The sequence below is a fragment of the Fukomys damarensis genome, unplaced genomic scaffold (assembly GCF_012274545.1).
Source record: "Fukomys damarensis isolate Sample0158 unplaced genomic scaffold, DMR_v1.0_HiC HiC_scaffold_27, whole genome shotgun sequence".
Taxonomy (NCBI): domain Eukaryota; kingdom Metazoa; phylum Chordata; class Mammalia; order Rodentia; family Bathyergidae; genus Fukomys; species Fukomys damarensis.
The window spans coordinates 37,847,472-37,862,022 of record NW_022900939.1 but is presented as its reverse complement, the minus strand read 5'-3'; the positions used below and the strand labels follow the sequence as shown (position 1 = coordinate 37,862,022).

The 14,551-nt window shown below is 33.2% G+C and overlaps 1 protein-coding gene across 1 annotated transcript in view; it reads left to right on the top strand.

The window, feature by feature from the left end:
• Positions 1–14,551, top strand: part of Phip (pleckstrin homology domain interacting protein) — a 92,002-nt gene that overhangs the window by 21,865 nt on the left and 55,586 nt on the right. Inside the window, exons 4-6 of the mRNA XM_010617835.3 lie at positions 4,937–5,097; positions 12,671–12,892; positions 13,254–13,354. Coding sequence (XP_010616137.1) covers positions 4,937–5,097; positions 12,671–12,892; positions 13,254–13,354 — 484 coding nt within the window. The remainder of the gene's footprint in view (positions 1–4,936; positions 5,098–12,670; positions 12,893–13,253; positions 13,355–14,551) is intronic.

Below are 14,551 nucleotides of genomic sequence, written 5' to 3'. Positions count from 1 at the left end.
TTTATTATTATTTTTTTTAATTAATTAATTTATTTATTTTTGTGCCAGGGATTGAACTCGGGTCCTTGTGCTTGCAAGGCAGGCCACCGAACCGCTGAGCTAAATCCCTGGCCCTAGCCTATGTTTTTTTTAAACAAAAGTAATACTTGCTCAAGGTCTCTACAGTATATTTGAACACAATTCTGTCAGACTCAAAATAGTTATCAAAACGTTGTTCCTGAGGAAAACTTGGAAAATTTATAAGGTGATTGCTTTGGTAAAATTAAGAGTTCTTTGTGTTCTTATTTTCTAAATTTAGTATGTATTCGAATTTGATTAGAATGATAAATTCATGAAAAATACAACATGTAAACTACTAAGAAATAAGTTGTTGGAGAGTTGGATTTATCATTCTGATAGATAAGTAATGGATAATCCACTGACTAGTTACATATGTAGTCATAGCTAACATTTAAGAGGTAATTTGAGAAAGTGCGGCCATTTTGTTCATCTGTACTGATTATTTCTGTATATAGACTTTGTTTCAAATTTTTTTTTAATGATTTGCTACAAATGAGTTTTCAGTATCCCTCTTTTTTTTCCTTCCCCCAGACACTTAAGGGACTGATGACTTCAAATGGATAACAGTGATTTCTGGAATTTTTATTTCATTCACAGACCTGTTTCCCAAAAAGTGATTTAGCTACGTTTACTTTTTCCTCTGAAAGTTAAATCCAGATTTTTAAAATCCATTTTCATTTTCTTCCTAAGTCTAATTGTTTTATTTCTGTATATTATTTGAGTTTCTGTCCCCATGGCCAAGTACTTGAGAGAAATGACTTAAAGAAGGAATGATTTATTTGACTTACAGTTCCTGAGGTATCTGACCATGGTCTGCTGATTCCAAGGCACAAATTTCATGGCAGAAGGAAATGGTAGAGGAAGGTTGCTAACTTCATGGCAACCAGGAATCAGGAGGGGAGAGCTAAGAAGGGACTGGGGAATAAGGCTTATGTCCCCAGTAACCTACTTTCTCCAACTTGACCCCATATCCTAATAGCACAGCCTCCTATTGAGCTGTGAACTCATCACTGGGCTAATCCATTGATGAGGCTAGCACCTCCATGATCACCTTCTCAAAGCCCCCACTTCTTAACACATGAGCCTTGCAGGAGAGTTTGATCCAGACCATACACTGTATAATTTATTGGTAATTCTTTTCAATATATATTAGTCATCCCCATTAAGCACCAGCCACAGTTTTCATTCTTGGGTAATGTAAGTACAAAACAAATGAAAAATTCTGCTCCTATGAAGTTTATTGTAGTGAGAGTGGGTAGGGAATAAGCAAGGAGTACATAATTATCAAGTGTAAGTGATACATCACTGTGATGCATCAGCACATGAATGGATTTAAGAAATGTATTTATAGACAGTGAAGTACTACTGTAAAGAGGGGAAAATTTGAACCATTTGCAGGAAAATGATTGTATCTTGTGACCGTAACACTAAATGAAGTAAATCAGACACAAGTTTCAATGTCACATGGTTTCTCTTCTATGAGAAACCTAAAGTAGAAATAAGGAGCAAAATAAAAGATAATAGGAAACAAGGAGATCAGTCTTTGGCAAATGGGAAAGGAGCCAAGAAATGACGAAGTAAGGGGCAAGGGGAAGGGGACATAAAGAATTAAGATGTATTATGTATATGTACCAACTCCATAATGAACAATTATGTAGTACAAACGTATTAGTAAAAATTTTTTTTAATTTGAAAAATTTTATGAAGAGCACATGTAGAGTTACATAAAGAGGTCAGGAGTTAGAAGTAGTAAAAAGGGACAGATTACAGTTCTTAATGGAATAACAAACTGCCTTTTTGGAAAGATACCAGAAATCTGAAGAAAGACCTAAGAAAGAGCATCATAGGCATAAGGGAATAGTCAATGCAAAGACTTGAAGTTAGAGCTTGTCTGATGTTTGAAAAAAAATGGGGGAAATTAAGACTGGCTGGAGGAGAAAAGTAGCATCACAGAGAATGGGAGGTAAGTTTATGTGGGGTCATGACAGATTGGTCTCTAAAGAAGGTGGTGTTTATTTTGAATGAAATTAGGGACATTAGAGTTTTGAAGAAATGAGGCATGTTAGAGGGCAACAAATTAGACTACGTTTGAAATTCACCAGTCTTTCGTAGAAGAGGTAACTTCCAAGACCTGTAGGATAAGAAAAATTGCTGAGTGCAAAAGATTTAAAGTTACTTTGGATTTTTCCCCTCATCATACTTAGAAAAATGAATATGCTTTTAAACCAGTTATGTATGCTACTTAATTTAAGATTAAAACTAAATGTCATGTGAAGAACTTTGTTTGCCTCTTGTTTTACCCTGCTCATTTTAAAGATTGATAATTTTAGCTTGATAAAATTTAAGGACTCCTATAATCTGAGACACTTCCTATTTACTCAGAAATACAATTGTTCTATTATCAATACAAAGTAAATAATTGCCATTTGCCCTTCTGCCATAGAACTATAACCTGTGTATCATATTAACCAAGATGTATTTATATACCTTTTTGTTTAAAAAGCTTTACATTTAACTTCTGAGAAATACTGTACAATTTCTATTCTTTATTGTTAAAGTCCAATAGAGAAGATAAATGTTATGATGATATATGAAAAGAAAATATGAGTTAATTGAATGTAAGTCCTAGTTTATTCTGCTTTCTACTTTTGTAAAAATTATTTACCTATTTGATCTGGTTGTGCCTCCCTTAAATTCGGCCTCAGTTGTATTTCACCTGTTGAACCATATATTACGTATTCTGCTTTTAAGTACTGTAGTTAGAAGATTTGCACCACCATCCTATTACCTGGTAACTCTACACATCATTCTTTCAGTATGTCTTATTTTTAGTGCTGTTAATGTATGTTCGTAAATTGGTTGAAGGCAAGGATTCTTCTAAGGTCCTTCTACGTTGGGATACAGTTATGGTATAGGTATAATTTGTTAGTTGGTAGCTAAGCATTTCAAAGAGTGATCTGAATTATAGTTTTATTATGTTTCACTTTTAATGCATTTCTGAAAGTTTTACTTGAAAAGTTGACTATAAAGTGATTTTTGAAAGAACATTTTTTTCAGTTGTTTCCCAAAATGAAAATTAGGTTTGCTTAAAGAGTGAATAAAAATTACACTTAAGAGAGCTGTAACATATCATTATGTGTAAAGGAAGTGTATTTTTCCTGAGACAATATCTTATCAGCTCTGATTTTTAAAAGATGTTTGTAAAATACATTTAAATTGTTTTGAGATGAATACACACAAGCTAGGACTTGCTTATCGCTGTTAAGTAGTTTTGATGTTTTCATTATCTCCTGTCATATTTTTATATCTGATCGGTGTTAAGTATTTTCATTAAATTCGCTATTTTGAGAATTGTTAATTTTGGATCAAAGAAATTAAAATATATCTTGGCAACATTGTTGTCATTTGTCTGATAGTCTTCACTTATTTTCTTAGATGGGTGAATCTAAGATGTCAGTGGTCCTTGGGAATTGGAAAAAATGATTTTTGGCAGAAAAGTTATGTCTGGGTTTGTGTGATTCTTGCATGAAGTCAGTTCGGAGCCAAGGCTTTGGAGGATATCTTCTACTGGACAATTTCTATGTATAAAAAAAATTATGTCAGAAGCTAAGCAGTGATGGGAACATAATGAGTCTGTAAATTATTGTATAACCAGTTTAAACCTAAATATACAAAATCATAGCTGTCAAACCTTCACTTAGGACATTCCCAGGTGCTGCATTAGAATAGATTGTTGCTTATAGAATTTATGCCAAGAGAAGTATTCTTATCAGAATATAAAACAATTGCTGTGGTAAAAGAACATAAGCGTGGTGTAATTCTTCTTTGACATTGTTCCTCTACACCTACAAAGCAACCTTTTCCTGTCTCCTGATGAGGACCCTCTTTGGGGGTCCTCTTTGCGGGGGGCGGTGGCACATGAGGTGTAAGCCAAACACTTAATGGATGTAGAGGGAAAATACTGAGATACACCTGAGATATTTAGTTTTTTTATAAACTTCAGGGCATAATTACTAAGCCTGAGTCAAATAGTATTTTGTATATATGTTTAGTTTTCTTTGGTACAAAATTCAAGTGAAATTGTAGTGCTAACAATTCAATGTAGATGGCATCATTGTTAGGGAAAAATACTTTCTACTAAAAGATAACGTATAGGTTAATGTGCCTGCAGATCAGCCAACATATATTTATTGAGCACCTTTGTCCATAAGTTATCAGTATAGAAAATAAATACAGTAGCAATGTAGGGGAGAGAGCATTTGGGCTACAGTTGATGTACATCAAGCTTCGAGTTGGAAAAGCTTCAGTTAGAATTTGATGGTTTGAATGAATTGAAAAGCGTGAGCTTAATGGGTTCTGGAGGAAGGATTCATTGTATAGACATTTGGTTAGACTCTCAGTTTAATTATTCCTTTTTATTAAATTGACTTCTCCATATTTGTTGCAGAGAGTTCTTATTCGGTGTGTCATATTTAGGGTGTTCAAGTGTCACTGGTTGATGCAAAATAAAAATCATTGGTGGATTCTAGTTTTCATTGTGTTTTTAGAAAAACTCTACTAGCCACTAGGCTTGTAAAGAAATAATATGTAAAATCGTTTTCTTTTTTAAAGGGCTCTAGAAAAAATTGAATAAGTCTGGGTTTCATCCTAGCTTTGTACCTTACTGACTTTGGATAGGTCAGTTAACTGCATTTGTTTATTGAGAATACTGACTTAATTCTGGTGAAGTAGCATGTTTCCATTTTCTACTTTGATGACTTTTAACTAGAATCATTTTATCTTTTCAATTTTAAGACAAACTGAAATATTGAATTCTTGAAATCTGATAATTAAAAACTTTCCAGGTTATATTTATTTTCTCCCATTTTCTTGGTAGTGGATACTCTGTTTTCAAGGAAGCTGAATGGGAAGTATAGACTTGAGCGACTTGTTCCAACTGCAGTGTATCAGCACATGAAGATGCATAAACGAATTCTTGGACACTTGTCATCTGTGTACTGTGTAACTTTTGATCGAACTGGTAGACGGATATTTACTGTAAGTAATTTTTAAAAGTTACATTTATTATTTATAGGTGAATTAAACTTTGTTTTTTGGTAAAGCTTTGTTTTTTTCTATTAATGGAAACTAAAGGTAATTTAACATTGTATAAATGGAAGATTTTACTTCATCCTTTAATCCACGCTTGAAAAGTTAAAGGATGTGTAGCATAGGCTCACTACATTATGGATCTACAAAATGAATGTGTGGTTCTCAATATCATATCAAATATGCAGTTTTACATTTTAGTAAATGTCATGTAATAGTTGTAACTAAACTAAAGGCATTTCTCAAGTGAGTTAAGCAAATTATAAGAAATTATTAAATGTACTATTTTCTGTTATGTAAAAACTACTTGATGTGGGAAAAAATTTTTTGAATATATATTAAGGATATTAAAAATTGTAAGTCTAACAGTCTTTGCTTATGGTTTCCTTATCTTTAACTCCTCATTTTTTGAAACATCTGATGATGCTTTGAAGAAGATATTTGAGTTTTTTATTGCTTTTCACTTGTTTTGCTGTTGTTTTTTTGGTACTGGGAAATAAGGCAAGGACTTCACACATGGCTAAGCAAGTATGCTGAATCTGAACCAAATCCCCAGCCCCCTTTTAATTTGTTGAGTGGAGAAACATAACATTTTTCAGCTTTCAGAAAATTACTTTAGCCTACAGTATTTCAATTTATTTTCAGATGCCAAAACTAATCATATCCATTAAAGGTTAATAACATATAATGCACTATTATGGTTATACTTATTGTTGAACACTGCCCTATGGGTTGACGGTATATATTCATTCACAGAAGTTCTTTTGCCTTTGAATTTTTTAAAAATGGGAGATAGAAGTTGAAATAGAAATTCTCATTTTGTCTTTGCCTACTTTTAATAAATGTACTTGTAAACTGAGACCTATTAATGTCTTGTCTTCCTTTACCCGTGCACCTAGCCATCTGTTAAATGAACTAAAAAGTAGAATGTGGTAGAGAATTTTTATATACTTCTTTATTACTAACTTTAATCCATTAGGCATGTGCAGATCATTTCTTCAGTCACTATTTCCCTCTTTTGCCTTCTATTGTATTTTCATAGTGGAAAACAGGCAGATCTTTCTTTGTAAAATTGCTTGAAAGACCTACAGTAGTTATTTATTTTAAAATAGTAATTGAAAATAACTTAGCCATTTTAGTTTAGTAATGTTCAAATTCAATTCTTAAACCTTAAAGCACATTTGGCATATTTAATGTTAAAAAGAATTATTTTAAAAATGGTAATAAAATGAAGTGAGGAAAAAGCATTCCATTGTATTTGTACTTTATTTAGATGACTGTAGCTGTTGTCATATTTCACTGAGGTTACAAAAAACAATGTCATATTTTATGTTAATTTAAAAGTTTCTTGTAGGGATTCTTTCTAAAAAGATAGGGATTGTAAGCATTTCATCCTTTGTAAAGCACTGTGTATGTTTTAGTATGAATTGGAATCGTAATCCAGAGATTTTTTGGAAAAGTAGGAAGTGATGTGTGTGTGTTGTTATCTCATTAATTTAATTGGATGATAGGTACAGAGTTCAATGAGCACTTCAAACCAGAGGTTAGCAAACCTGCTGCTTGTGGGTCAGTCTGGCCCATTATCTATCCTTATTTATAAAATTTTATTGAGGTGTAGGTATATTTGGCTCACTATGTATTATGTGTGGTTGTTTTTGCACTACAGTTCCAGAGTTGAGTAATTACAAGAGAGACCTTACAAGCTGCTGGGCCTGTACAGAGAATATTTGCAACCCTTTTATAAATATTTAATGTCTGCTTTAGATTTTAAAATATTCCATACAGTGAGAGAAAATGTAAAGTTAGTGCTGTTTTTAAAAATTCTTGTTTTTATGATTATCACTTCATCTCGTGGTAGGGTACATTTGTACTCAGTGTTTGTATTACTGTATAAAGTGCAATGGATGCTGGGTGTTTCTCATTCAAGTAGAAACACTAGGTACTGAGTACTACCTTGAAAATCTATGGGATGAAGCTTTAGAATAATAGATTATGTTTGACCAGTGAAAATTTCATGTGAATGGACTGAGTTACTATTTATTGGAATACCATTTAATTTGGATCAGTAGGCCGGGGATTTAGCTCAGTGGTTCTCCCACCTGCTTCACAAGTGCAAGGTCTCGAGTTTGATCCCCGGTACCAAAAAAACTAATTTGGATCAGTATATCCTTTTTTATGTATTTGGTGTTTTAAAATGTCACAGATTCATTTCTGAAATACTTATAGATATATTGAAAAGTTTTCCAAGGGAGTGCCAGGGATGTTCAGTGGCACTGCACCTGCCCTGCAAGCTCAATATCCCGAGTTTGATCTCTGGTACCACCAAAAAAAAAAAAAAGCTTTCCAAGGGATTATTTCTTTTGAGTCTTTTTGAATAAGTACAGCTAGAGGCAATATAGTACATAAAGTGCTTAAGAGTATCAGTGAGCTCTTAGACACAACGTTAACCTCTTCTTGGTAGATTACTGTACCCTTTAATCTCTAGTTTTCCTGACTTAGAAGGAAGTAGGTTGTAATAGTATCAGCTTAATAGAATGTTTGTGGCAGTCATGCAATCAACACATAGTACTGATTCGAGGTATACAAGAAGCAGTCATTAAGTTTTACCTGCTGCTATTGTAAATTTTATGGAGAGATTATATTTTATCTATCATATTTTTACTCAACACTTTATAAATACCATACAAAGGGAGTCATTGTGATTGATAAGTGAAATTCTAATATTAAAAATTTATCTGCTGCTATTGTAAATTTTATGGAGAGATTATATTTTATCTATCATATTTTTACTCAACACTTATAAATACCATACAAAGGGAGTCATTGTGATTGATAAGTGAAATTCTAATATTAAAAATTTGTTGTTATTTTGTTAAGATATTTTAATGGTGTTTTCCCATTGAATAATGAGAACAGTGCAAGGAGGGAGATAGGATAATTACCAAGTCATATTTTACTCCTTATTTCTCTGTGAGGCTTTTAAGTTTTGACTTGTTTCAGAATCATTGCCTCAAATTACATTTACCAAAGAAGTTAATGAATTCTGAGGACTAAGGATTAATATAAAAATCTGTTGAATACCATATAAAGGGGAGGAATTTTTGCCTCCTCTTTTTAGAGCCATAAAATCTCTCTTCCATTTAGATTAGGGTGAAGGAATATAAATTATTTTCATCAGTGTAAGTTACAGTAGGGAATACAAATACAGGTATTCATTTAATGAACTTGAGTCTTTTATGAGCCAGAACTTCTTAATTGAAAGACTTAGCATTGAGTGCACCAATGGTAAAGATAACAGTGATACCATGTCACAAGAATCTTGATAGAGGTACCCAGAGCACTGAGGTATAGGAGAAAGGCATCTAATCCAACTTTGTGGTAGGAGATGATAAGAGTAACTGCCTAGAGAGATGACATCTCAGCTGCCTTGAGCTAGATACCATAGACCTGGGGCAAGGCATGTTGTGATTTGGCTCTGTGATGTTCCCCAGAGACTGTTGTGTGTGATCCCCAATGCAGCAAAATTCAGAGGTGCAGCCTTTCAGAAGTGATTGGATCGTGGGGCTTCTGACTTTATCAGTGAATTAATCTATTGATGGGTTTATAACTGAATGGAATGTTGGGAAATGATGGAAAATTTAAGAGGTGGGCCTAGTTGGAGGAAGTAGGTCACTGAGAGTGTGCCCTTTGAAGTATGTATGTGTCTTGTCTTGGGCCCCCTTCTCTCTTTCTCTACTTTTGGTGAGCAGCTTTGCTTCACTGTGCCCTTCCTGCTGTGATGTACTGACTTATCACAGGACCATAATAAGGAGACCAAGTTACCATGGCCTGAAACCTCTTGTCCTAAATTGCAAAGGCTATATTGATTTCCTTATCATAATGTGTGTGACTTCTTCGGGTGCAGCAGAGAAATTAATAAGATATATAGGGTACTTCAAATTTTGGATTTGAGTAAGACTTTTTAAGTACCACCCTTTTCTCATTGTTCCTTGTTGCAAACATCTATACTGCTATATTTTCAGGACAAAAATGTATTCTTTCATCTTTGGCTTTCTCCTTGGTAACTTCTTTTGGGGGAAGTTAAGCTAAAAGCTATGCAAACTTTTTGTTGTGTGAGTATGTTTTTTTAACCTATGCTAGGTTTGATAGCTACAAACGAATGATAAACATGGTAATGACAGCTCTTTTCATAGTAGTTATGATGATTTTACATTCTTGAAAAGTAATACTATGAAGGCACTGCTTTCTTGTATTTGCTTGGAATTAAACACTATCTTAATATTACGATTTTATTTAAAAACAAATTCACAATTTAAAAAAATTGTACTTAACTGGATTTCTTAAAACACATCCATGATTTTCCAGATCAAAATCTACTCTTAATGCTGTCTCTTGGCAAACTCATTGGTAAGCTGGTAACACCAGCTCTCTATCTCTGTGCAACACCTTCTTTTGTCACTTGAGATCTATCTGTACTCGGACACTAGAAGTGTCTGGCTAAATATTACTGTGACTTTGTTTGGCCTACTTAAGTGTCCTGCAACCTAGTTAACCTTCACTAGGTTAAGTTCAGGCTGTTCAACAGGCATTTTAAACCCTCTATTGTTTTCCTCAGGTAAACCCTTTCCAACTTTATTGTTACTTTCATTTGTACTTTGTACTCCCAATTTTTCTCTCTTTACCACATGTTCTTGGAAGGTCTTTGTTTTCACCTGGGCATTTTTGGCTTTGCTGAAGAAAACTGTCGTTTGAGGTCTCTAAAATCATGCTGTCTCAGCTATAGCAGGTTCCTGCTTTGGTTTTCAGGATTTTCCTCCTTTCTTAATGCTTTTATTCCAGTGTTTCCAAACATTCTTCACTTGTTCGATTTATTGTTTTCTTCCCATGTCCCAGTCTTCTTTCAGGAAACAATCTGATATTTTATTCTGTTTTTACGAAGATCACAGTTGTTTCTGATTTGCTTTGAAATTTTGTCCAGTACTTTCTCCTTCATATTTCTTGAATGAGATATAATCTGTTGTTGAGGTACCTTTCAGCATTTATAGAACTCTGATTTTATTTCTGTACTATAACTTCTAATATACTGATTTCCTTTGTCTAAACGACTATAATTTTTATTCTTTGCCTTATTATTGATTTTAGTAACATTTATGGAACTAGAATTAAGCTGAATGAAAAGTTTGTTGAAATTCTGTTCCACATTTCGGTCGTTAAAAAAATTAATTTTTTTAGTCCTTCCACATTCATTTAAAGTCCATTTATACTACTTCAAAAAATAATGCTTTCCCCAATAATTTTATTTTTACTTTTGTAGTTCTTTTTAATTACTTTTGCATATTTGTATTTTTATGCTCATTTTGAAAGAATTTAGGTGAATTTGTGATCAGATCATTTATGCAGTAAATTCAAATTTCCTCATAAATAAGTGATCACAAGTAATAATGCATTCGATAGAAATTGCTTAGGGATACTTATGACTTCTGTTTAAAATTCTACCAGAAGTCTTTAAGGCGGGGTTGATGAGCAGGGGACCAAACTCTTCTGCAAATTGTGGAAGAGGATAGTAAGAGATGCCCTCAAAGGACAATGAAAAATTTGCTGCAGATTGATAGAAAAAGATTAATTGGGATAATACAAACTCAAGGGAGAATATGCATTGCTTTTTGTTTCTACTGCTTGCTTAAATAGAGCAGAATTATAGAAAATATTAAATTTGTAAGGTTACTAAAAAAACTCAAGAAATAATAGTGGGACTTGTTAGATTTTAATTGGTGAAAAGTTGCTGGGGAAATCACAGGTTGCCACTGGCTCTTGCATTAGCTGTTGCTTTGGTTAAAAAAAAGCTGGAGTGTTTTTTTGTTCACTGTGGAAAATATGTGAAACCACTGTAGTAGGGGGTACAAAGCAAACTCTTAGTTTCATAGGAACAGAATGAATTATATCAGTGTTATGATGCAAAATCAGATGTCATGGTTTTACTTTTGTCATATAGTCTGCCCATGTTAGTGTACTTAAAATTTCCTTTTTGTGCTGAATGCAAGTCAGAGCCAAATATAGTCAGTCGTTCTGACTCCTGTAGATATCAGGATACTTAGATGTTCATGTCAGTTATATAAAATGGCATATCATTTGCACATGATTTTATATGTATCTTACCATATACTTTAAATCATATCTAGATTGTAATATCTAATAGAATGGAAGTAGTTGTTACACTTACTGCTTAGGAAGTAATGACAAAAAAGAACATGCACACATTTAGTAAAGATACATTTTTCCTCCCCCAAATATTTTCAGTCTACACTTGGTTGTCAAACCATAGATAAGGAGCACTGGCTCTACTGCCTTAAGTTTTAGAAAATAAATGAAGTGAATAAATTTACTCCATTTATGGAGTTCAGAGAATTTGATTTGAACAAATGCTCTAAAAGCCTGTCAAATTTATTATTCACAGTGGAAATTTATTATTTCCAGTGTCAAGTGGTGCTGTAGACTATCATTCTGGGTCGAAGTCATGCGCTGCTATGGTTCTTTCTTCACTTCCTATGGGTAATCAGCAGCGTAGTCCTTCCTTTTTTATCCTTTCGGACCATCTCTTCTATCTTAATTTTGCTACAATAACTCAAGTTTTATCACTCATTGTCTGCTGTCTAGACAGTTTTAACAACTTTGAAGTAGTGTTCTCCTTTATATCTTAATTCACTCTGAAGACAAGATGCTTTTTGGAAAACAGATACAATCCTGGTACTCATGTAGTTGATACCCTACATTGATCCTAATTATGTACTATATTCCATCTTTATTCCTTAACCTCATATTTTGAATTTGTTTGCAAACTATTTGTAGTTCCTGAACTACTCACAGTATTTCACATTTTCATGTCCTTGATCATACTTTTTTCTCTAGTTGGTAAAGAGAATATTTATTTTTTAAAAATAATAATATCAAAAATATTACCACCAACAAAACTGATAGTAGATAGTTCTTTATACACACACAGCCTTTACTATGTGTCAGGTACTGTTCTGGGTTGTCATGTAGTGTTTTAAGCCAGAGATCAGTGATTGGAAACTTACACTGTATCATGTATTTGGTGTCTTAGGAAAAGCTGCCCCAAATTAACGTACTGTTAGCTCTGTATAATAAAGTAGCATAGATATTGTTATTGAATGTTACATTTGTTTTGCAATTATATTTTGTGTTATTTATAGATGTTTAAATTCTCCCACAAGATTCCAGGTAGAAGTTACTTGGTATGGTAGGTAGGGAACCACTGTTAGACATTAATTATTGCCAGCACCATCATTCTCTTGCTTGCTGGAGGGCACACAGCTCTTTATAAGTGATTGAATTTAATACATAAATGGAGCTTTATGAAGAAAATTCCTGCAAAGATACCCCCTTTCATTGCTTAAAAATAGAATTGTTGGGAATTGAATATAACACATGATTTCTTTTAATTCGTGTAAAAATTTGAACTAAAAGTTACAGGACTCTTATTAATATCTATTCTTATTTTAAGGGTTCTGATGACTGCCTTGTGAAGATCTGGGCAACAGATGATGGGAGGTTGTTAGCTACTTTAAGAGGACATGCTGCTGAAATATCAGACATGGCTGTAAACTATGAGAATACCATGATTGCAGCTGGAAGTTGTGATAAAATGATTCGAGTCTGGTGTCTTCGAACCTGTGCACCTTTGGCTGTTCTTCAGGGCCACAGTGCATCTATTACATCTCTACAGGTAATTGCTTTAATCCTTCATTAGAAACTTTTTGGTTATAGTCTAAAGTAAATTTTGTTTTGTTTTTGGTATTGGGATCGAACTCAGGGCCTTATGCTTGCCAGGCAGGTGCTGTGCCTCTAAGCTTCATTCCCAGCCCAATTTAAAATAAGTATTAAGTCACTTTAATGATTATATTAGGTTCACTAAAGCAAAGAGAGAAGCATTTCTGCTTTCTTTATAAGTTACACGAGCTTTTCATGTCATTATATGCATGATTTATTTTGGCTATTTCTTGTTAATATTGGGATAGTAAAAGTGGGTTTTATTGTTTGTACTGTATCACTCCTGTAAAGCTTTTTCTCCTGTCATTGTTTTTCAGTTCTCACCATTGTGCAGTGGCTCAAAGAGATATCTATCTTCAACTGGAGCAGATGGCACTATTTGTTTTTGGCTCTGGGATGCTGGAACCCTTAAAATAAAGTCAGTTGCTATTTTATTTCATAAAATGTGTTTAATTGTTAAAATTACAAAAGTAGTCAACAGGAATAAATTTACTTTCTCAAGCAAATAATTCAGCTTCCTTTTGAATCTTCACTTTCATTTTTGTGCTCCCCCCTTATGCTAATGTGTTTATTTTTCTCATATTTGTCCTACCCCTTTAGTCCTTTCTTTTAGGATATATCCCTCTTGTTACCATTTCTGTCTATATGATAGTTTTGTCTCCAGTAGCTCCTTTTGGTGTTGAGAACATAATCTTAGAATACTAATGCTATTCTTCAGAATAGTTTTATTTCTATTATTAGTCAAACATTAGATTTTGTTGTATATCTGGGAAAATAATTTCATTCAACTATATCAGGTTAGATAGATGCACATATACATCACATAATAGTATTTTGCAGTTGTGTTTTCACCTGTATTAAAATCTTGCTATATCAAAATAAATTACCTAGGAAGTTAAACTGGCAAGGCCATGATTGTAGCATGTCTTTGCTCTTTGGTCCTGTGTTTATATACCATAATGCTTAAGTAGATGAAGTAGGAAGAGAATGTGCTGTAATTTACTTAGGCACCCCATAGGTAGTTCTTTGAATAGGGAAATCATATATCCAATGACTCCATAGAATTTAAAATGGCTATTTCTGACACTCCAGATAGAAAGTTGTCCAGATTAGAAGTTACATTAGTAATTATGTGCTTTTATGTTGTCAGTCCAAACTCTATACTATATAATAAACATTAGTTTATTAAATATAAACAGTTTCCATTGCAAGGCATGTGTCTTAACCTTCATGTGTGTAAACATTCCTGAAGGTGATTTATTGCAAGTCAGGGCTATAGCAGCTTGAGTAATAAAAGTGTTTCATTTGAAGAAAAGATTGTGATAAATGCTGTTTTTTGGACAAAGTAAGTTGATTTCACCTAAATTGTATTCTTATTGTTTGTATGGACAAATATTAAGAGAAATATACATAATTTTCTGCTGTTCTCGTTTTTTTATCATAGGCATTTCTATTTCAATTGCTATATCATACTTCGTTGTGCCATACTTTGCTCTGATTATTTTTCTGTTTTTGCACGTTAAAGTTCTTTTCTATTTATTTGTAGATAGTATGCCTTTCTATTTCAATTGCTCTTTGAAATTTTTAAGCTAGAGTCAGGTCCTTAGATACAGGC